The 23,279-nt window shown below is 38.7% G+C and overlaps 1 protein-coding gene across 3 annotated transcripts in view; it reads left to right on the forward strand.

Moving 5' to 3' along the window:
- ADAMTSL1 (ADAMTS like 1) overlaps positions 1-23,279 on the forward strand; it is a 394,276-nt gene that overhangs the window by 215,273 nt on the left and 155,724 nt on the right. For all 3 annotated transcript variants that reach the window (XM_074533419.1, XM_074533420.1, XM_014269810.3), the window contains one exon: positions 14,099-14,226. In XM_074533419.1, coding sequence (XP_074389520.1) covers positions 14,099-14,226 — 128 coding nt within the window. The remainder of the gene's footprint in view (positions 1-14,098; positions 14,227-23,279) is intronic.

The raw sequence follows: 23,279 nt of genomic DNA on the forward strand, positions 1-23,279 counted from the left end.
TCTAAACTTCTAAATGACCTGTAAATGGTGATTTAACTGCTTGGGATTCAGAGAGGAACTGTGTCTCTGCTCTTTAAATCAAACTATATCGTGCTGTAATGTTCCTGGAATTTTCTTCCTCAAAAAAAAAAAAAAAGGTTTTTTTCTGCACATGCAGAGAAAACAGGTACAGCATGTACTGAACTTTTTCCTGAAACCAGCTTAAATGAGCTGGTTCTGTGCCTCATTACAGAGTCAAGTTTATACCAAACTTTGAAAGATACGTTCTGTGATATCTGGTATACTTCAGAGCAGTAGACTTGATTATTTTCTTGCATACTTCCCCTGATTATCCTGATAGGGTGCTTACAGCTGAAAGATGTACCTGTGCTGTTTGATTGACATTAGATGTTCCATTTTGACTCATACTTAATTTTATGAGTGATGAGTTGGCAATCAGAACATCTGCAGAAAGGATATTAATATACGTACACTTTTGATACAAGAGTAATCTTGGCACAGGTATATTGCCATTTTTCTTGAATTTGATTGAATGCAGTAGTTCAAATAGCAAAGCATCATAAAGAAATACATTAATTTTATAGCAGATTCCATCTTATTTATCAGTGTCGACCAATCTGTAGTAATCATTGTAAACTAATCTCGACACAATTTTTAGTAAACCTCATGGAGAGCTAAACATTAGGATAACCCTGTTCAAAATACTTCTTTTAAATAATTGTATTATTAAAAAAAAAGGAACAGTTTTTTGGATATAGAGTCACTAAATACTATTTGAGCACTAGAAATAAGAATGCTGTTTGTACTGATCTAAAAGTCTTACTATATTCTATTTATAATACTGAATTCACACAAAATGGCATAAAGTCAGCGTGGATTCTCTTTCATGTATGAAAATGAGATGTTTATTACCTGATGACTGTAATAAGTCAGTAATGACTGAGACAGTCCTGCAGAACTAATTTAAGGAAGATCAACAGGAGATATTACTCCACAAGAATGTGTAAAGGCCGTGGGATTTGGCCCCACGTTAAGCTCATACTCATAATATTTGTATATCACTCTGCTGCTTGCGAATTAATTTCTCAGTCCCTGATTCATGAAAATAAACAATGCATTCTGGTGCCAACTATTATGCATTATATTCCACATTATACCAGTTTTTACTTGTATGACTTACCCTGCCTTGAGATTTCCCCCCCACCTCCCGCCAAATCTCTTTGTACCTTAAGAATAGTGATGTGAAGAAAGCTTAACTTTCTTTTTTGAATGAGACCATTCTTTTGCTCCTTCCATAGTTCAGAAAATCTCTCACTTGCTTTCAGCGGGAGATTAGGTAAACATTCCAGTATTTGACTTACAGCTTGGCTAGAGATAGGGATAAGTTGTAGGATGCCTTGGTATACCCGTTCCTACTGTAGTTTATTGCAGCATGGGATCACCAAAGGCATGGTAGAAAGCTCATAGATGTTTTTTGAGAGAAAAACAAGTCATTAAATTAGGCTGTGACCTGGCTGTCAGCATCCTAGATGTTAGCCTTTAGCCAAGTAGATAGAATGAGTTTGAAATCCACGACAATCAGCATTTGGATTTTTGTGTATCACCTTGTATCTCTTCTAAAGGCCAATAACCATGAGCAGCAGCTTCTTGTCATGTGGCACTTCAGTAACATCAGCAAAAGTTCACAGTTGTGTCCAAACCAAAACCAGCCATGAGCTCAGACAAACTAGAAGTCAAATCACGTCATGTCAGAGGGACATTTAAACACATTTGCATTTGTTATTTGCATCTTTTCAGCAGCATTTTTTAGCTCTTTGTTACTGTTGTGACACTTACAGAAGTAACACTAGGGGCTGTAATGAAGTACATGTGTTTTTCTGCAGGATTTCTTTCTTTTGCTGTGCTAATTTGTACATGGAAAATAGTCAAATACAATAGTCCATTCCTTCCAGGCTCTTTGGCATTACACTCCCCTATTATCTAACTGGATCTGTCTTGGATGACCACAAGCGCAATTAGGCAGTGAAATGAATATGTTTCTTGTTTACATCTGAATGTATAAAGCTTGACGGTTTTTCCTTTCATGTGTAGATAGGTCTACCTACTGCTGTGTCAGCTCGTCTGTCTCAGAAATTGTAGGTATATTAAAAGGGTTTTTTTTCCAGTATGAGGTCCAAAGAACACAAATGGATTTTCATGCAGGATCATGTATACATACCGACTAGCATTTGCTCAGATTGACTGGGTGAGGATGAACTGAAATGCAGAGTTCAGCTACACAAAGCTGAGATTTATTCATGTTACAAAATGAAAATATCTCACCAATGTGGTTTGTGACCCATGTTGCTGCACTTCAGATATGTCATGTCTATAAAACGAAACCATTTCTTATAGGAAGGACTAGATGCTACTAAGTATGTATAATTTCTTCCTGTATTACTCTAGAACTCTGTATTGGGGCATGTTTTACTAGCCTCTTCGTTCAGATTCCTGAAATATAAAACTTTTTTATTTTTTCTACCAAATGCAGAAGCTTGCATGAGCTAAACTAAGGTTGTGTGATGAAAGTTTTTTTGGTTTTGGACTTCACTGAAAAGAAGTCAGCACTTATTGTAGGCTGTTGAGCTACTGGTCTGCTTCACCAGTGCCATTAAAGTTTAATGTGTTCTTTCAATGACTTTGCTAGATTCACAGGGCTCCAAAAGAATAATAAAAGAAGGTGTGACATGACACTGTGGATAGTCTGAATGTGGTCACCTGTAGTCATGGGTCTGGACAACCTTCAATGCTCAGAAGGTTCATGAGTCAATGTAAAGTCTGAGAAGGCCACGTGACCAGACAAATAATTCATCAGAAGAGAAGTATCAATCTCTGCATGACTGAATTTTCACTGAAGCAAATAAAACCTTAATCCCTTATAACTGTGTCATTAGGTGTCCAAATAAAACCTCATGGTTTCTGTTGTATTGTCAAATCTGCAGACAGCAGTGTTGGTTCTAGGTGCTTTTCTGTAGCTATTTTCTTAATTTTGTAAGAAAACTCAGAATTGTATGGGAAACAATTACCTGGGGGGAAAATGGGAAATTGCAGTCTAAGGAAGAAAAAAGAATGGTAAGATCACCCTTATGGAAACAATTAAAAAGCTAAAGGTATTGGAAGAAAAAAGGGAAAACCTACCAATCACCAGGGCCTATAATAATATCATTGGGAGCAGGAAAACTAAAAATAAATTATTTGTCTCAGCCCAAGCCAAGGACAGCCAAGTCTTCTCATCTAGTGGACAACAACTAATCCAAAAATTGGCATGAAGTGTTTATTTCATCAGAATATTGTACTGGGGTTTGAACCAAAACTTCTTCCTAACTCTTGAAAAGGAATGGCTAATTTTTGCTGTGGACTTCTTGAGCTTTTTGCATCACCTTATGGACAGCAGGCTTGTCTTAACAGATGGCTGACCAGTTTTGCATACTCAAGGTGTTGCAGCATGTTCTAACTCTTAGAAGTGTGTAGAGGCAAAATGGGGGAAGTCAGAAAAGGACACATATTTTGTGGAATGAGATCTTCTCTTAGGTCTGTTATCCCGGTGTAGTGTTGAAAACAGACCTATAAAAGTCAAAGCTTAGTAAATCTGACCACTTAGAAATCCTTCTATCTCAGGGAATATAAATAATTTCATCATAAGTCTGAGATTTTCATCTATCATCTACCTTTTAAGTATAATCTTTGGGATTTAATTCCATGTATGAGCACTTTTTTTTTTTTTCTGTAATAACTGAACTTTTCCAAACTTCTTAAAAAAGTAGCTGAAGTGTGTCAAATTGGAAGGGGAGGGAAAGCAAGTGTGTATGTTTGTGAAATTTTGTTTTCTTACAAGGCCAGCATATGTAGAAGTCTCAATAGTTTTGCCACCTGTGGGTCTTTTGGTCACTGCTTATAGGGGCAGTCCTTCTAGTTGTGCAGAGAAATTAGTGGTATGTTCATTGATTCTACTGTACATTAATTTTCACATTGCATCCACTTTAGTCTTCACTGCCTTTATGAAATCTCTTCCAAAGCTTCAAACTTAAAAATTTCTGCTTGTCAGAGACTTCTCATAGAGGAGGTTCAGCAGAGAGGGTGTCAGGGTAGAGGGGAAGGGTTGTGTGATAATGTAAGACATCCTGAAGTAAATTCCAAGAGTCCTCAAGAAATGAGACAGGAAATTATATGCAACTAATAATAAATTCAAACTGTCACATAAAATAAATATATTTGGGTTGTTTCCGTATGAATATACTGTGTGGGTGTTGAACTTCCCCTTCTAGCTTTGTTGGATATAATCTCAGTCCCTGTTTGAAGTTTGCCAGTATGTTGTTCACATTGTGTGCTGTATCAACAGAGCCAGATATGAAAGGAAATAAAGGAAGTAATAAGGTCTCCTACTGTTTTGATGCTGGCATCAGATGAGTGAATTAATTATTTATTTACTTACTAGTTTATTGAAATCCTGTATTTCTTTCTGTCTGAATTGTTAAAAGCATGAGTTGCTCAGGGCCCTTAACAGGCCCAAGGCTGTCTTATTGTAAATGTGTTTTGGATATGACATTTTCATACTTCCTGAAACTTTTTAAAAGAGAGAGGATTTTCAGGATTTTCATTCCTGTTGTATATCCAATATGTCTCTTAAAGGTCCAGCCATGTTTTAAAAATGGAAGATCTGAGTTAGCTGAAGGGGAGAGGGAAGTATCGTAACATAAATATGTAAAACAAAAAGCTTGAGTTGCTATGGCTTTAATTCTAAAATTCTGCCGCTCCAAACTTTAGCAGTCTTGTCGTTCTCCAATGGGCTCATCCACCCATCAGTGCTGGTAAGCGCCAGGTCAAGAGGGAGTGTCTTATCACTTATGTTTGACAGCCTTGTGATAAGCTGAAGAGGTAGAGAGAGATGCATATCCTTTTAGTAGCAAACTGGTTCAAAATGTGGATGTGTCCGTTTTGTTTTTTGAGTAAAGCAAGGGAAAAAAATTCTCATCACATGGGATTAGAGGGCAGCATGAGAGGAGTAGCAGCAGCTTATGTCCTGTCAGTGTTTAGCCACTTCCATGTTGGCAGTTCAATGTAAATTTGTGAAAAAAAAATTCAAACAGATCTGGTCCTTCTTTCCTGCCTTCCTTCCTGCCTCCCTGCCTTTCTTCCTGCCTTCTGCCTGTGTGCTTTCCTGACTCCATCCCCACTATTTTTTACACAAATATTTCCCTTTTGGTTTTCATGCCTCCACCGAGGCTTAATGTTTCAACTCCTTGTCATTAAAATAAGCACATACACATCTCCATGATGTAACTGAGGGAGATGTCAGACCATCAGAAGAACAGGAAGCTTAATTTGTTTTGAATGAAGCCCATAACTGTGGATGTGGCCTGAAATTGCATAAGTCTTCGGAATGTTCTTTTCCTTTGTCTGAAATGCCTCCTGACCAGAGTGTCATCTGCCTGTTGCAACCTGTGTCACCTTGCTGTGATCTGCTCCAGAGGCTGGGATGTCCTAGGTCTGAGTAAAAGCTATGCTGATCAAAATCTGTGCTAATGAACAATGTCTTCAAGCTCAGACTGTCAGAACCAGGGTTTCTAAACCCCGAAAAAATGCTATTTTGTGAGGGGGCTCACTGTGGAACGTTGTGATCTTTACCAAAGATTAGGTTAGGAGGGTGAATATATGAAGATTAAGGTCAGTTTACTAAAAAGGAAAATGGCCAATATAAATTTCTCCAATGTGAATGTCTTCTTCTTTGGAGACATGGTGGAGCTTTCAGTGTCAGGTGTGTTGGCCACTCTTTCTTGAAGCTGTTGAGCACAGCACAGCCAGCACACACTTTCATTTCTCACCACTTAGAAAACACTTGGCATGCAGTAGGCCTCATCACAGGTTACAGTTTTAGTTTTCTCTCATCTCCTTGCTGTGCGCCTTGTGTGCTTTTTCCCTGCCCACAATTCTTGCAACGTGGAAGACAAAACCGAAGTCCTGGAGTGCAAGATGCACTTTTGAACCCGTGCTTTTGGGTGGGTTCCGAATTCTGAAAAGTGATTTCACCTATCCTGCATCTGAACCAGTCCTAGCCTTAAAAGCCCTGAGTCAATAAGGCGACAAGTCTGAGGCTGAGCCAGCTTGGACTTACTCCGTATTGGATCACCCGTGCCTGGTGTTTACACCAGCACGGCAGGATTTAAATGCAACAGAGTGCTGTAACTTCTGTCTGTGAGAGCAAGAAAAAAAAAACTTTTGCATTCTTATTGGTCTCCTGATACGTATTTTCATGTTGGTAAGAGGGGTGAGAGATAGGACTGATCTGAGGTTTATAAGGCACTGTTATAAAATGTTACACAGAGCTCAGTGTGCACACGTTGAAGTGATATGGTGTCAGGTCCATCCTCTGCCAGCAACCCCCCTCCCTGCCCCTCCAGCTGGCTGCTGCCCTTCTGTGAGAAGAAATGAGCTCACATTTGGCACATTTCTCCTGGGATACAACTTCCAGTCCAGGTTTAGGAATGGTTGTTTTGCTCTTAATGTCCTGAGATGGCTGTTAATCGATTCCCTGCTCTGTTGTTGCACACTGGAGGCTGTGTCCTCCCATATACACAGCGCAGCTATATGGCTTGCTTCAGGGCTTTGGGAATCCCTTGTGACCATAAGGACAGAAGTGGCAATGTTCTTATCTTTCTGAGATGAACTGATGTGTGGAGAGATACTGATGTAAGAGGGTACAGCTGTGTACAACACTGAGACGACAGACACAGTGTTTTCAGGAACTCAGTGTGACGCTTCGTCCCATTACTTGTGCAATAGCCATATCAAGTCATGGTTAGGAAGGGATGTGAGGTTAGTGCCCTCTCAATAAACCTCTGCTTTCCTGTGCAGAAGGAAAGCATACTATATTTATCAATTTCTGTCCCTTTAGTAATGAGTCTATCTTGCTGTTAACAATAAGAGAGGACAAAAAGAAACACAGCACTGAAAAGGACTAACACAGCAAATTTTTACCACTGTGCCTGAACTGAGCTACCTCTGTGTGTATCAGGTGTTTTCCTTTAGGGTAAAGAGAAATCCACCTATTATTCTTTCCTTTTGTTCACAGGAGCAGAATAAGCACTGGGAAACTGCAAGAGTATCTTGGTGAGATTTCCTCTTCAATCCTCATCAAGGTGTCTTCCCCTCTTTCTTTTAAGTGATGGATGCTTTGGGGCAAGAAGAAAGAGTAACTTTAAAACTATCCAGAAAGAGATTTAGGTTTTTTCTTTATTTCTTTTTAAGAGACTGAAATAATAAATCCTGGCCCATTTATCTGCACTAGAAAAATGTGAGCATAATTACCCAAAGTTCAGAATACATGCTCACATGCCTGTGCTTCTGTGCCAGTGCCTTCCTTGGGGTTTGGAGACACTCAGATCAAGGGTTTCCTGTGCCAGGGGTTTTCCATAGGAAATACTCTCTTGATCCCCTCAGAAGCCTTTTCCTTTGACTTGCGAGTAAAAAGGAGGCAAAAATTCCTAAGTTAATTTACAAGACTGTGAGGCCTGGGGCAAGTGGGATGCTACTGTTCAGCTCACAGTTGCATTCCCAGTAGAAGGGAGCCACTATCCTCTAGGGAACTGAGGGGACAGTGTTCAAGGAATAGTCACTTTCACCTCAAGATGTCTAATGCTCACTACAGCTACTTTTCTTTCCAGGTTGTTCGCCAGGAAATGCAGTAGGAGTATTTTGAACCTTTCCATAGGCATCCTTTTTATCTGGCCATATGGAACAGCATGCAGATGTTCATGGCAGCAATGGCACTTGCAGTCACTAGGCGTCTCAGGTGCAGTGAACAACTCAGGTAGATTGGGTAAAAGAGCATCTTCTCTTTTCATGTTTTAATTTCTGTGAGAGCAGAACTTCCATTACTTTGGTAAGCATGTCAGGTAGGCAGGATTTTTTGGTTTGTGTGGTCCTTCTGGAGACTGGCTGGGTGGCAGGTATGGTGAAAGAAGTCCTTTTTTTTTCACATGTGATACAGACAAGACAATGGGAAGAGAAGCTATTTACCGTACCAGCTAAACAGTGTTCATCTGTCCTGACCCTAAATCTGACCTTTGGGAAAAGAAAATAGGTTGAAGTCATTGGTTGCTAAGGCTGACTTGGGCACCTTTGGTTTCATGAGGCATGTGAAATGGAAAGATACCTATTTGGAACTCAAGAACTATTGTCATGGGAAATCCTAGTGCTTCCAGGGAATCATGCTTCTCAGAAGGATGAGACTTACTTTACTAAGTTGTTTTATCATTTTGGTACAGTTATTCTGGAAGAGTGGATGAGTTTTGGTCATACAGTACCGTTTAAAGTGATGTACAACTTTTTGCCTAGATAAGTTAAACATTTTCTTTTTGTGCATCGCAAACTTGTTATGTCAGAATATTTTACCTATGAAATTTTCAAGATATTCACTTTGAAAAGTTGCCACAGTTAGTCAGAAATGTCTTCATGCTAACATTATTTCTGATGGCAATTACCAATATCAATTCAACTGGCTATGAATTTGTTCTGCCTTGCCTTTTTTCAAAAGCCAGAAATTTCCAAACAGTTTCCCACGTGGGCTTCCATCCAGTTGTTAGCTTGGATGGAATGCAATAAAGATACATTACATTGTGCAAATGAAATCTTATAAACCATACATTTACATTGGTTAAAGTTTTTTGAAGTTTTGAAATACATGGTTTTTATAAGGCGTTGAGGCCACTGGCCTTGTCCCATGCTGTTACTCACCTAGGGAAGTGCTGATAGCAGTTTCTTCCCGGTTTGCTGCAGACAGCGTTTCAGAACTGTGTGAAATATATATTTAATCTCAGTGACAAACTAACATCAAAGGATGCTCAAGGATTACTCAAAGAAGAATGTGTGGCTTGGCAAGAATTCATATAGGGATGCATTTAAACTTATCTGAAAAGTCTTGGCAGAAAGACCATTACAGGAGAAAAAATACTAGTTTTCTGTCCCTAGCATGATTTTTACAGTAGCTAAAGGCAAGTTTAGGCAGTGGCCTCACAGGAGCCTTGCATATTGTCACTGACACTTCATCATACCCTGAAACAGTGGGAATATGATAAGAACCAGATGATATAAATTTATTAAGCAAACCAGTGGTTCATATTATCTGGGAAATAACTGGCCTAAATTCTGTATCAATGCTGTAGTCCACAAGAGTTTGATTGCATTTTTCACTGTCTGTACTGCTGTTTAATCTAAGAAACACACTGGGTGCTTGAAAAAAGGACTTCAGCAGCCTTTTACTGAAAGAGGAGGAAAACTGCATGCCTCAGAACCAGAGGAGAAAGTAAACCAGGTGATCTGTGTTTATACACACAGTCTTCTGTGTGGCACTGACAAATAGCTGGATTCTGTAGGGATAGCACTGTTCCAAACAAAATTTTAAATTCAATTCCAATATGTGACTAAGATTTATTTTCTTAAGGTTAAACTTCTTTTGTAGACTTCAGGACATGAACAGGTCTTGCTGCTCTTCATTTTTCTGCCTCTATGCACCTACACACATGTGCACACTTATGCTTGTAAAAGAAACCTGGTTTTTATCAGGCATTCAGCTCCTGGATGTCCAGGTAGTTGTTGTGCCTTAAGGATGTGTGACACTTGTATCCCAGAATAGTCTAAATGAATTCTGTGCACTGTAACCAGAAAGTGTAGGAAGCACTATTGAATGTAACATGAATGCCTGACAACTCTTCAATAAATTCAGAAATTACTATTAAACACTGAAGCTGGATTTTTTGAAGAATCAGGTTGGAGATCTGTCTCTATTAGTCTTATCTGATTATGTCAGATTCCTTTTTGTTTGTATCATGAAAATTCCTTTTTTTGACTTGTAATTTAAAACTTTTTTCTTTTACTTCTGTAAGCATCTTCACCTGAGTACCCTATCTACTGAGAGTGATTTCATTTTTTACACAGGATCCTTTTTGCTTTCTGGTCTAATAGCACAAGCTGTTCTTCATATTTCTCATTGGACAGCTGCAGTAGGGGGCATATGTGGCCCGAAGTTTAGAGTCCGACTAGCTGAGGGGGAAAGGCCGACGCCCCTCTGCAATTCCTGGCCAGCACCCTTCGGCGTCTGATGGCCTCGGGCTGTGCTGGCTGCGGACTGGCGTACACCGCTGGTATAGGAGAGGAACGGAGCTGACCATTTCCCGGGGGTTAAACATCGGTTTATTCAAGGTGATGCGGGGTCTAAACACGGGGAAACTAACCGGGAAAAAGTTTTCTCATAGGGGGTGAAAACAGGATTATAAAGGATGGGGGTGGGTACAGGTGGAGCCAATCGGGAAAGGTGAGGGGATGAACTTCACAGAACTGACACTCCATGGAGACCAATAATCAAAAGGTAAAGGAGGTGTCCTGGGACCCCAGCCAACCACCACCTCCAGAGAGGAGAAGGTTCTCGAAACCTGGGAGGAGGAAGGGAGTGATTGACTGGACAGGGAGGAAACAACTTTCACTTATAAGGGAAACCAGGGGAGGAGCAATTACATATCGGCAACTATGAATAGCGGTTACTATAGCAACTTAGCTGACAGGCTAGCACTGGCGGGAAAAACTGGGGGAACGAACCCATTTTACACATAATAGGGGAGAACAATACATAAATTGGGGGAATAACACAAGAAACTTAACAACACACTGCCACAGACAGCTCTTTGGTAGATGCAGCATCACCATCAGATTAAGATGTATATACTAAGATAGTAAGGGATTAAGGAAGATCTGGTTTTGATTAGTGCTAGCAGATTTATTTGTTTATATAGGTCATCAATAAGCAAATTGCTTAAGGGTGGCATTTCTGAATTGATACTTTTGGTGTCAGGGCATCCTGAGTTTTGTCTCAACAAAGAAGTGAATTTTTTCTGGGAAGCTGGGGCTGACATCCACCTAGATTTGACAGAAGGGGTAAGGAAGTTCTTCTGGTACCAGCAACAGAGCATAATGAGCCTTGATGACTGCGTTTTGCTTTTTTGACATACTCTGGCATTTTGAGAACCACCAATCTGTAGTACCTCTGGCAGAGTAGAAGACTTTTTCTGTGATGGAACTGTTACTAAAAGAAAGATTTAGGTGGTGCCAGCTTTACTCTTTTCAACTTTAAGGGCATATACTCCCCCCCCCCTTTTTTTTCCTTCTCTTTACTATTTATGACAGGAACTTCAGGGCTTTAAAGAAGTTTTGTAGGAGTTCTTCCACTGCAGAACTCTTGACTGCTAGCTTAAAGTAAGATCTTTAGTTCATTTTGATGAAAGTAGTAGCAATTATTAACTGTCTGTAAAAACTACTTTTGAAAAATCTATGCTAGGCAATGAATTCTTGGCTAGTAATTGTGTATATCTCCTTCAGAGCTGGAATAAATCTGTAATGGACAGTTGTTTTCTGATTTGAAACGACTTCTTGGGTATTGCTAGAACTTCAAGCTCAGTTTTCACTCACAGGAAGGAAAACACTCTACTTTCTTTAACATTAAACATGAATGGCGTTGAGATGAATTATGTTTATTCCACTTGTTAAAAGAAAACTTGGACCCTGTTCCAGGTTGAGATCACATGTTTTCTGGGAATATATAGGTCTTAAAGCAAATTTTGGAATGCAAGTAATAGGCTCACAGATCTCCTGTGGGTGGGATCACAATTTATGTCAGAAGAACTTGGACCCACAGAATGTCTAGCTGTGCTGATGCCTATCATATGTGGGGGACTAAGAGTACTTGGTTCACGTGAGTTTACCTTGTAACCCTCTTAAATTATGTCTTTGAGCTTTCAACCAAGGGTAATGATCAGGCCATGCACCCATCTGCAGTTTGAAGGTATTTGTTTTCCTATAAACTGGAAGCACCAACATGTATTTTTATTTTAAGAGAATAAAACTGTAAATATTCATTTTTTACTTTATAAAAATTACTCTTCAAAAAGCAATCAGGTGAAATAACCTCAGTAAGTTGTCATGTCTTCTATCTCCAATGTAAATCTAGAGACTGAGTCACATATAGTCATAATCAGAATCTGATTGCTTATGAAACTTTAAGTTTTACATTTACCCTTGCAATTGCTGTGGGTTTTTTTGGTTTGGTGGGTTTTTTTTGTTTGTATGTTTTTTGGTTTTTGTTTTTTAAATAAAGTTAAGACAAAATGAGTGTGTCAAATAATTGTTACACATTCATTAGACAGGTCCCAGATTATCTCTCACAGCCTGAATTAATTTTCTTTTTTACTCATGAATAAAATTATTCAGGGCTGGTTCACCATATTTCATTACTACCATATTTCACCATATTTCAATACTACTACTCAGCTTTACTGAAGGTGAAATTATTTCAGTGTTGAGTTATCTCTGTGTCTCAAATAATCCCTTAATGTTGCCAACAAACAGGAGGTCCTGGCTGATGGCACAGCATTGTCAGCTGGGCAAGGGAGGGGATTCTCCTGCTCTGCTCTGAGCTGGAGTGGTCTCACCTTGAGTGCTGAGGGCAGTTTTTGGCTGCCACAATATGAGAAAGACATTAAACTGTTAGAGAGCTCCAAAAGAGCGCGACAAAGACGGTGAAGGGCCTTGAAGAGAAGCCATGTGAGGAGCAGCTGAGGTCACTTGGTCTGTTCAGCCTGGAGAAGAGCAAACTGAGGGGAGACTTCATTGCAGTTACAACTTCCTTGTGAGGGGCAGGCACTGATTTCTTCTCTGTTGTGACAGTGACAGCGCCTCAGGGAATGGCCTGGAGATGTCAGGAGGAGGAGGAGATTTGGACTGGATATCCAGAAGAGGTTTTCACTGAGAGGATATTGGAACACTAAGAGGCTTCCTAGGGCAGTGGTCCCAGCACCAGCCTGACAGAGTTCAAGAAGTGTTTGGACAACGCTCTCAGGCACATGGTGTGACTCTTGGGGTGGCCAGTGCAGGGCCAGGAGTTGGACTTGATGATTCTGATGGCTGTTTTCCAACTCAGTATCTTCTGTGATGCTATGAAAGCTAAAGCTGACTGCTGTAACATGGGCCAGCAGTGATGCTTGCCGATGTTTTTCTGTTTAAGTGTATCTTTAAAGTCTCACTCATGTCCTTGTTTTGCTCTCTTATTAATATCAAGTGCAGTTAGAACTGCTATTCACCAGGTGCTGGCCCATAGCACAAGTAAAGTTTTGAAGGAGAGCACTGCCTATCTCCATCAGACACATGCATTTTTGGTGCAACTTTGCTAGATTAGTCACTTTTTCCAGCAAAAACACATTGCCCACTAAGGACAATATCTATCTATATGGTTAAATAATTTGTGTCCTTAAGAATCTATGTTTCTGCGGTGCATTTGCATGAATGAAAATGAAATGCTGAGTATAGATATGACTGTTTTATTTGAGACAGATACTGCCATATGTTTATGACATATATGCTTGTGACCAACATTCTGATGTTATTAACTTCTGCTTTTCAGGGAACGTGCGTTTTATTCTTTAAACTAGCAAACAGTAGGAATGAAACAATTAGGGAAACTTTGTCCTGCAATTTTCATAGCCCTTTAGACAGAGATGCGATGGTAGTTCAAATTTCTTATGGTAAATGCATGAAAGTTATTATATAGAATGCCTTTTTAGCACATTGATTCACTATGTTGTGTTTCAGTTTTTCCTTAGGAGCATTTTGGAAGGTTCCTTTCAATATGCCTTTTCATATCTTCTAACACAGCAGCATAACTTCAGAGCACAATGTCTGATGTCTATAATACTCCATTTCTTAATCAGAAAAGATCCTTTGTCTCACTGTTGTTCAAAGAGCTGTCTTAGAGCAGTCTTCGCTAGCCTCAAACTGAGATGAAGTAGGATATTCAAAAGATGAAAGTGAATTAATACACCATTCACTACTAAGGAACTGTTGTCAACCAGTAGGCATGCCAGAGAGGAACAGATTTATTCAATTTATTCGGTACTTTTAATAACCAAAATGATATCCAGCAAAAAGAAAGGTTTAAACTAGCAGCAGAAGTTTTGATGCTTAAATGTTCTTTCCTGATTTCTTTTTTTTTTTTTTTTTCCCTTTTCCCTCTCCTCAGAGCTCCAGAACAGCTCGCTCTGAGGAGGACCGGGACTCGCTGTGGGATGCGTGGGGCTCGTGGAGCGAATGCTCGCGCACCTGCGGAGGAGGGGCCTCGTACTCACTGCGACGCTGCCTGAGCAGCAAGTAAGTGCCTGGATGTTTTCTACTTTATTGATGGAAAAATTCAACCTACTTGTATCTGCCAGACCATAAGAAGCAACCAGTGGAAGTCTTGACCTACACTGAAATTTCCATCTTGTTGTCAAAAAATTATGGTAATGTTTTGGTTTGTTTTTTTTTTTTTTTAATTTGGGCAAGCAGCCAATGAGCTTGATAAGGAAGCACCCTTTAAAGTAAAGCAAGAATCCATGGAGATAAAAATGTGGTCTGGACAGCTTAAAAGGCTGCCAGTTCCTGAAGTTGAACTTCCTCCACTTTCACCATTTAAGCAGTAAGAGTTGTCATGTGCTTATACAAGAGTACAGATTATTCACTACATTTAGTACCCCACAGTTTCAGCCACTCTGACTATAAAAGCAACACAATAATCAAATGAGGCATCCTGAGCTATATAAGAAAGAGTAACAGTCCTACAAAGGATATCTTGCAAATTGAATTTCAGGTAGGAAATACTCAATACCAGCAAGGCCCCTCCCAACAGAGATAAAATGCTCTGGTACAAAGATGAATTCTGGGTATTCAGTCAGGCATCTGAGATTTTATTCCTACCCACTTACTAGCTTGCAATGCAAAAAGAACAACTCATTTGACATCTTTTCCACTCTGTACTTTATGTAAGTTTTATCTGCAAAATATTTCTAGCAAATATTATTTCTATTTACTTAAGAAAAAAAATTTACCTGCAGTAAACATGGTATATGTGATAAATATTAAGAGATTTCTGATAAATAATATGGAGGGAAACTCCGGACCCAACCTTTCTGGCTTATTGCCATTTCTGATACCTTATATATTGTAGGAGAAAAAAATCTAGTACAATTTTCCATCCTGCATACTTTCTTTCATATTTTTATTCATGTGCTTGTAAAACTGATGTTAATATAACAAACAGTGGCCATACAGTCCAAATAATTTCCTCTTTCTGACACTTTAATATGTGATGTTGTTTAGTGAAGACAGGAAACAGCACAAGGCATTGAACATAACACCAGAATAGGATATTGTGTATTTTAGCTTTATCTCTGAACAGTCTCTTAGTAGCCCCATTTATTGAGTTGACTGTGCGCAAAAGTCTGCTGGAAGAAAAGATAGGCAAAGATATCTGTTGAAATAAGTGGAAAACCAGTACTTTGCTATTGCATTCCCATGGATTAAACAAACATAAAATTGATTTTCAAAGTAGGACCAGATTCTAATATCTTGTTAGTTTCATGGCCAGTTAGTTTGAGGCCAGTTGCATTCACCTCAAAATCTGAAATTTCAGAGACAGGAACTTAATTTTAATCACTGTATATTGTTTTCCATACTTAAAATAATAAATTACTGTCAATATGTTATTTACATGTAAACATGAAGCCAGACGGACCAGGAGATCTGGGGACTCTGAGCAATAGGTGCTTTCTTTCCTCCTTCATGAGAACTCTCTGTAGGTTCTAGAGGGCAATCTTGGACTTCCAAATAGTAGTAGCAGTTGTCACAGTATGTGACAATGTGAGTAAAAATGATTTCTTCTGGACTCCCTTTGATTCTTGTGCTGTTCAGGATGACCCTGAACCTTAATGAGTGGAATAGGGAATAACCTCATAAATCACACAAAATTAGGTTTCATACATGACCTTTCCACTGTCCCTTCAGGACACAAGCAATGCTTGCTGCCTTAAGAAACCAACCACAAACTATGACCCATTCAGACATGGAAACCTGCAATTTCTGGGATAGGAAGTGGGGAGTGAATTAGGTGTGTGGCATTTGGTAGCCAGTAGCAATAAATCATAAATAGTAACTTTTGTCCTGGAATTAGCACTCTCTCAAATGTGCAGTAATTTTTCATTTTTCCTGGTCTACATGCAATTGTTAATTAAGTAAGGATTTAAAAGATTAATTTTTCTGCTAAGCAAGCATTTTAAGGTGCTAAGTCAGAGTGGGAGCAAGGTAAAGAAACTCATCAAAGGTTTCCAAATAAATTCACAGGAGTATTTCAAAGCTGTAAAGGTTTGACCAGAATGTCCATGTTTGAGAGAGAATTTCTTGGTCAGTACAGTTTATTTGGTGTGTGTAATTTCACTGCAGCTTGAAGGAATATAGTAGATTCTTCTGGCAAATGAAAACTGGCAACACGTTTAGAACAAATTGGAACAAATTAATCCTAAATATTTCTCATTCTGGGAGGAATGCTTTAATGCCTTGTATCTTTTAGTTCTATATGAGATGACTTTCAGAGTATCACATGAATAGAGAGAGCTTGGTGCATCGGCTTTGAAAAAATGCAAAGACTAATTGCCCATTCCTAAACACCATTAATATATATAGCTAAATAAAGGAAACCAGCTTTCTTTCCGGCTTTTATTTGCCAAAGTTATGTTCATGCTTGTGTTGTTTGTTTTGGGAACATGTTTTGCATTAGTCCTTCACAGCTGTGATGAAAGAATGGAAAGTGTTAGTGAAAAATTCTGTATTCTTGTGTTTTAAATAGCGGAAATTTCGGGGTAGTGGCTGTTTAGCAGTACATTTCATTAGAACAACTGGTTCTGATTATGCTAAGGACGTTATGCTAGTGATATAAATACACATGCCAGTCACACAAGCAGACAGGGGTTGTTCATGTCCTCATGCTGACAGGAAGCACTGGGTCACTCCCAGGACAGAATGCACCCCAGGAAAATAAACTTTTATAAATTAGACTACCAAAACTCAAAAGATTACACTTTTCATGCTCTTTAGTCACATTAACTCTTTATAACTTCTGATATTGTTGTTATTTACACAAAAGGACAGACCCCCTTTAAATGTTACTGGGTTTTGAACCTCCTTGACTGATTATATGTTAGGTGGAGGGGTAACTATTTTTATCATTTTATAATGTTTTGCCCTTCTGTTTCCCTGGGTTTTTTTTGATGACCGGCCATGCAGCACTACTCAATAAAACCTGTACAGAGAGGAACCATAGACCACTCCTATTTTTCTTGAGCTCTTGAGCACTACCAGCACTTGAGCTTCCACAGGAAACCAGGTTTTGTTAGGTATTGGCTGCTTTGGATACAGACATTATGGAAATACAGGTAGAGAGGCACTGCATTTTGGGCTTTGGCCTCTTGCTTAGAATCCAGCCCTTATTTGTTGCAGCAAGTAAGAGTTGATTGCCCAGCACTGCTGGCATTTGTCTTCTGGCAAAGAGATTGATAATAACTCAGATGTCTTCCAACCAGGTTTTAATATGTGTCCGTATTGATTTTCAGGCAAACTCAAACAGAGTAATAATAAATATCTGAATTAGATATCTGAAATTCATGTGTATTTATTTCCTGTACTGGGATATATTTTCAAATTGCAAAAGAAATTATAAATTCTTTTATTCATTTGTTCACCCATACTGATCTAAAAATATTCTGTGTTTTCTGGAATTGTGCTCTACGCATTGCTGAGTACTACAGTAATAGTGAGACCATTTTCCTCTGTCTAGGCTTGGCAAGAAGATAATTCTGATTCTTTTTCTCATCATCTTCCAAACTCACCATCATTTTCTTTTAAAGTTAGGCTGCATGTAGCAAAAGATAAGTGTGTCCTAGAGATTTGCAAACTGTTTTTTCATAGAGTAGATATGTGGTCTATTCATAAAATTGTATAGAAACCCTTCATTACTGTTGCTTCTGTTTATGAAAAAACATGTGGCAGAGAATAGTTTGAGCATACAGCAGACTGCTGAGATAGTTATGGAGTCCCAAGGTTACTGGAGTTGAGCTCAGGGGCCTAAATTTGATATCATCACCCTTATCTCTGGGAAATAATGTTTAAACTTCTGAATAGAGTGAAGGTTTTCCACCATTAAGTGAGGGGTTTATGTTTGGTAGCAGCAGAAGTTCAGCATTAACATTTTCATGACAAATTTCCCTCAGTATAAAAGTGTCCAAGATTAAAAAGAAAAAAAAAAAGAAAACATCAATAGGACAAAACAAACAAATGAAGAAAAGCACAAATTTAAAAACAAAATGGAACAAATGTCAGAGAGTTAATCCCAGCATTGTTCCTATGGTTCATACTGTCTGTGTCACTTACTGGAACATATTTCTCTCTCCTTTTGAAATACCTCTCTTTCTTTCTTCATCTGATAACTGCCTTTTGGTAATGCAAGACAACCAGAAATATGAAATAGCCTTTCTGCCAGTTTGGCCTGCTAAGTTAGATTAAGTGATTCACTTGCTTACTTGTTCGGCACGGTGCTGTTGCATTCTGCAGAGTTAAAACAGTAAATCTGCATAAATGACTCTCAGCCTTACTGTCGTTTGACTTGGTTCATAAAATAACAACCAAGACATATTTTTGAAGGTCAGGTTTAGTAAACTAGCTAGATTTGGTAAAATTAAGTCTATTTTATGATGTGTGCATTTCTCGTAAGACAGAAAGGGCCTAAAATAAATTAAATTTTCTTCATTAAGGAGTAATATTTTCTAATTTTGATCTCATATATTGTTGATTTACAAATCCAACATCAAATGGTTTCACCAGACAGTGATGGAATAGATGCATGTTATTTATGTTAGTTCAAAGTTCAATAAGTGAATAAGAAACCGTTAATAACATTTCTGACTGGCTTTGAAAACAGGATCCATCAAATACTGCATATTTGAAAAGATACTGTTTTAACTTTCAGATGTATAAACTTTGGTACCAAAATATTGACTACTGTTGCTGCTTCGCAACTGAATTTAGAATGTAGTCTCAGCAAGTGGCTGTGACCCTTATTTTTAGGCTGCATTGACAGAGTAGTCTGTCTCAGGGGCTTTGATTCCCAGAGATTCTGACGTTTTTCACATCTAACACTGATAAAAGTCCCTTTAAACTTTCTGAGTGAAAATTACAATGGTGCAGTTATGTGGGTTGGGGGTTGCTTCTTTGACAGATAGAAGCTGACATGTATTACTGTAATTACTGTGTAATGATATAAATGCAGTCTTGTCTATCCTGGCACTACTAAATAAGCCAGGCTTTTGAACATTTATTAATAAATTAGGCTTTTGAACATTTATTAAATGTTCCTATATTGGTCAAAATGATCAGTTTAAATACTTGAGAATAAGCCCTTTTCTAGTTTAAGGTCTTTGGAATAAAGAGCAGAGTATTTGTGCGCAAATGCTATAAGAGTTTTTGAATACATCCCCAAAAATAAATGGCATTCTGTTGAAGCATACCATGTCACTCATGAAGAGTACAATCAATGTCATAAAATTCTTAGATGACCTGCACTGTGAAATTATTTAGGAGGATGTTTCTCATTACCTTGTATAAAACTGTATCTGTATACTAGTGTAGTATATTGCTTCCTTCAAAGACCCCCAGGATACCTGAATTGCTGGGTTTTTTCTGCTTCAGTTGATACTTCTAGATAATTTACTGTGTAAAGGGCATCCTCCATGATACAGTGTACGATTCCAAATAGCTGGAAAAAAATTTTTGTTTCTTTAATTTGTAAGTGCTTCTAGTTAAGTCTGTGCCCCGTAGCAACATTTTAAAAGGAATTTTATTATTCTGTTTACTCTGCAATTAGTGAAAACTGTAATTATGAGAATTTTGAAACCATTCTCTGGTTGTATGTGATGAAGAAATTATTCTAAATTTTTTTAGAGAGATTACAGCTCTAACTCTAATGGCAGAAGCAGCAAGCAACCTATCTGAGTCAACATGTCAGCAGTATAAGAAGCTGCAAATTTCACACAATGTAAATCAGCATTGTAATCTATGGAGTGACTGCTGATGGTCTTCAGAAGACCAGTTAGACACACCGTGCTGGCTGTCCTAATTTCTGGCTTCAGTGCCTCAGTGAAGTATCTAAAATTGTAGAAAATGCTTTCCTAGTGTAGTTTTCTTATGGAACCTCTTGTTAGACCTGACACAGAGATGTTACGTATTGGTGTTTTGGGTGAAAAACTAGCGTGTAGTGGAATGAACAGTAATCAGCATTGCAGTTACAGGTCAGTGATGGATATGGGCTCCATAAATGCATCTCCCTATTGAGAAGTGGCCTACGAAACAAAAATGTCTGTGAAGCCCTCACTCAGGTGATATACTGTTCATATGTCCAGGTTCACTGGAAGAGCTCTCGGCTATTCATAAGTCTTTCCATAAATCTGTTTCTGAACTTAAATCAAAAGGATCAGACCTTTGCATGATGTAGAGTTTTTGTAAGCCTTAATTCCAGTAAGAAACTTATGTGATTCTCTAAAGACTGGAGCACTAGATTGTAGACAAGAAATTTCAGTGGAGGGGGGTTAACACACATGCAAACTTCCTCAGAGAAGGCAGAGCTTGCAATTCTGTTCAGCACATTTGTTTTATAAAGACCAGCTGCAAAACCTGGATCCTGCTCCAATTTCTAGAGTGTTCAGATTTGGGATGTTAGTACTTTTGGGCCTGCATTATGTTCTATATGGTATATTTGTGATATAGCACAACAGGTGAGATTTTATATTGTAGTTATTTCCACTTCGGATGTGAAGCAACGTCTCATCCTTGTTTTACTCAAAGGTTTTTTTCTTAATTTTTGCTTTTTTGCCTTTCTTGCTTTGTGAAAAATATTCACAACTGTAATTGCTTTCTGTAAATCTGCAATTCATGTTATATGTGCAAATCTAAAGTTGAAGACACTTCTTAAAATATTATTAAGAAAATAAAAAATACTGTGGTGATGAACACAGATGTGAGACTAACTGCTGTAAATGAACAGTACCCTGAAAGCACATGACAGGTTTTTTCTTTGTATTTTCCACTTTTTTCATTAATTGGATCTTTGTTATTTTAAGTGGACTAGCCAGTCATATTTTTGTGAGTTTAGGGCATAGTATTTAATGCCAGCTGTTACTTAGGAAATAACAATCAGTGACTTGGAATAAGACAAAGAAAAACTTGAAAATAAAAATTTGCCAGAAGGATACCATGCAAACTGTATCAAAAACTTCACTGAATTCTAATAAAAATACATCTACTAGTCAATGAGATGGCAGGTCTTGTTATACAAGGAAATTTACTTAAACATGACTTTCCCCTTGTGAACCCATCTGTAACATTCACATTCCCGATCTTTCTTCATAGGAGAGGTGTTTCAGGCCATTATTTTTGTGACCTGGATATGCTTGCACAGCTCAGGTTCTGTCTGTTGGTGGGGACACAGACCTGAACACAGCACTCCAGTGACCCAGATGGCGTCTCGTGAGAGCACAGTGGAGGGAGAGAATCATCCCCTTGACCTGGTGGCGGCAGTCCCCTCTGTGCAGCCCAGGATAAAATTGTCTTCCTGGACTGCAAGTGCACGTTGTCAGCTGATATTTAATTTTTCATCTGCCAGTATCCCCAGCCCCTTCTCTGCTCTTGGCCAATTCATCACTTAGTCTGTACTTATAGTGGAGATTGCTGCCATGCAGGATCTTGTGCTTGGCCTTGTGGAGCCTCATGAGGTGCACATGGGGCCACTGATGCTAAGTATAATAACAGCAGTTACATCAGAATTATTGATTGCCTAATACCAAGGTTGTGGAAAACGTTATTTATGAGAAAAGTTGGCCTTTTGTGGCCCCAGATTACTACACATGCTTTTATTTGCCTTGCTGATTTTCTGCGTGTAGTGACTGAAGTTGTATTTTCCCGGTTGTTTATCTTTTTGATTGCAGAAGTAAGAACATTTATATGATCTGTAACTAAACCTGCCAGGGAAATTTGGCTTGTGCATCCATGCCCACTTTTCTTGTCTCAAAGTTAACTATTTATATAACTCTTCTTGTATTTCACATTTCAACGTGCAGGAACTTGTAGGGGACAGTTTTCTAAATACAGAGAGTGAAAGATTTCTACAGATGCATGGCAAAACATACCAGTGCATCTCAACAATCCACGGTGGCAGGAAAGTGTTTGTGTGATAACTTTAGAGGCTACCTAGAGCAGAGGCTAGACAGTGTTAAAGGAATAAAGGTATTTATTAAAAACACCTTCAAAAAATACACCTTGGGCCATACAAGAGCCCAGCCGTGACTACATCCAAGATGGACAGCTGCTCATGAGTTGAGTTTTGACACTTTTATAAGTTTTGGTCCATTTACATATTAGGGTTCATTGTCTAATTTCAGCTTCAGGTTATGAAGTCCCATCCTCCCAGACTGCTCTCCTGAATTTGCTGTTGTTGACACTTTTTGGGCCTGAGGTTGCAAAGGTGTCCTTGGTTCTCAGGCTGGAAAAGGATTCTTTTGTCTGACTAAACTGAGAACTTGCTAACACTTTATATGGTGTTCAGAGTTGTATACTAATGCACTACAGAATCTGGAAAATATGACAGCTAAAACTTAAGGCATCATGTGAACAAAAGGATGTGGAAAAATCTTTTGAATTCTTTGCAAATTATTGTCAACTGAGTGATTTAGACATGAGTTTAGCAGACCCAACCAAATAGTTTCCAAAGGTAAACTTCTTAAAGTCAATTCAGTCCTGATCCGTCTTTCTTGCTCATAGCAACAATTTGGTGTTCAGGGCCCTCCTTCTCAATTCCTTTACAGGAAAAGGGGTATGCTGGGTGAGTAAAAGAGACTGACTGTTCCTCAGAGAAGCACAAACAAATTGTATTGAGGATGACAGGGGGTCGTAACACTGTGCCAGATTTGGGAAAGAGCTGAGAGCAACAGTGTGACGAAAGGGAGATGCAAGATGATGTTACCCCCATGTGTGTAGCCTGGCTTCATGCCACAGCCAGACTAAGATCTCATGGGAGAAGACAGACCCACAGCATATTTATCTCACAAGTACAATCAGAAACCAGAATCTGTCCCAGAAGTGTGTCTATCAAGGGTAGTGAAAATAAAGTAGTGGAGATTATTCAACATTACATCAAATTTGAGACCCTGTAGTGAATAGCTGCATAAAAATTCATATGCACAGAAATAACCCACCCCTGGCTCATAGTTGCTTGTTTATGAGCAGACTTGTTTCTTAAGTAAAGCAATTCAAACTCTGATGACTGCTGAGAGTGGCAGGAGTTGATG

The sequence above is a fragment of the Zonotrichia albicollis genome, chromosome Z (genome assembly GCF_047830755.1).
Source record: "Zonotrichia albicollis isolate bZonAlb1 chromosome Z, bZonAlb1.hap1, whole genome shotgun sequence".
Taxonomy (NCBI): domain Eukaryota; kingdom Metazoa; phylum Chordata; class Aves; order Passeriformes; family Passerellidae; genus Zonotrichia; species Zonotrichia albicollis.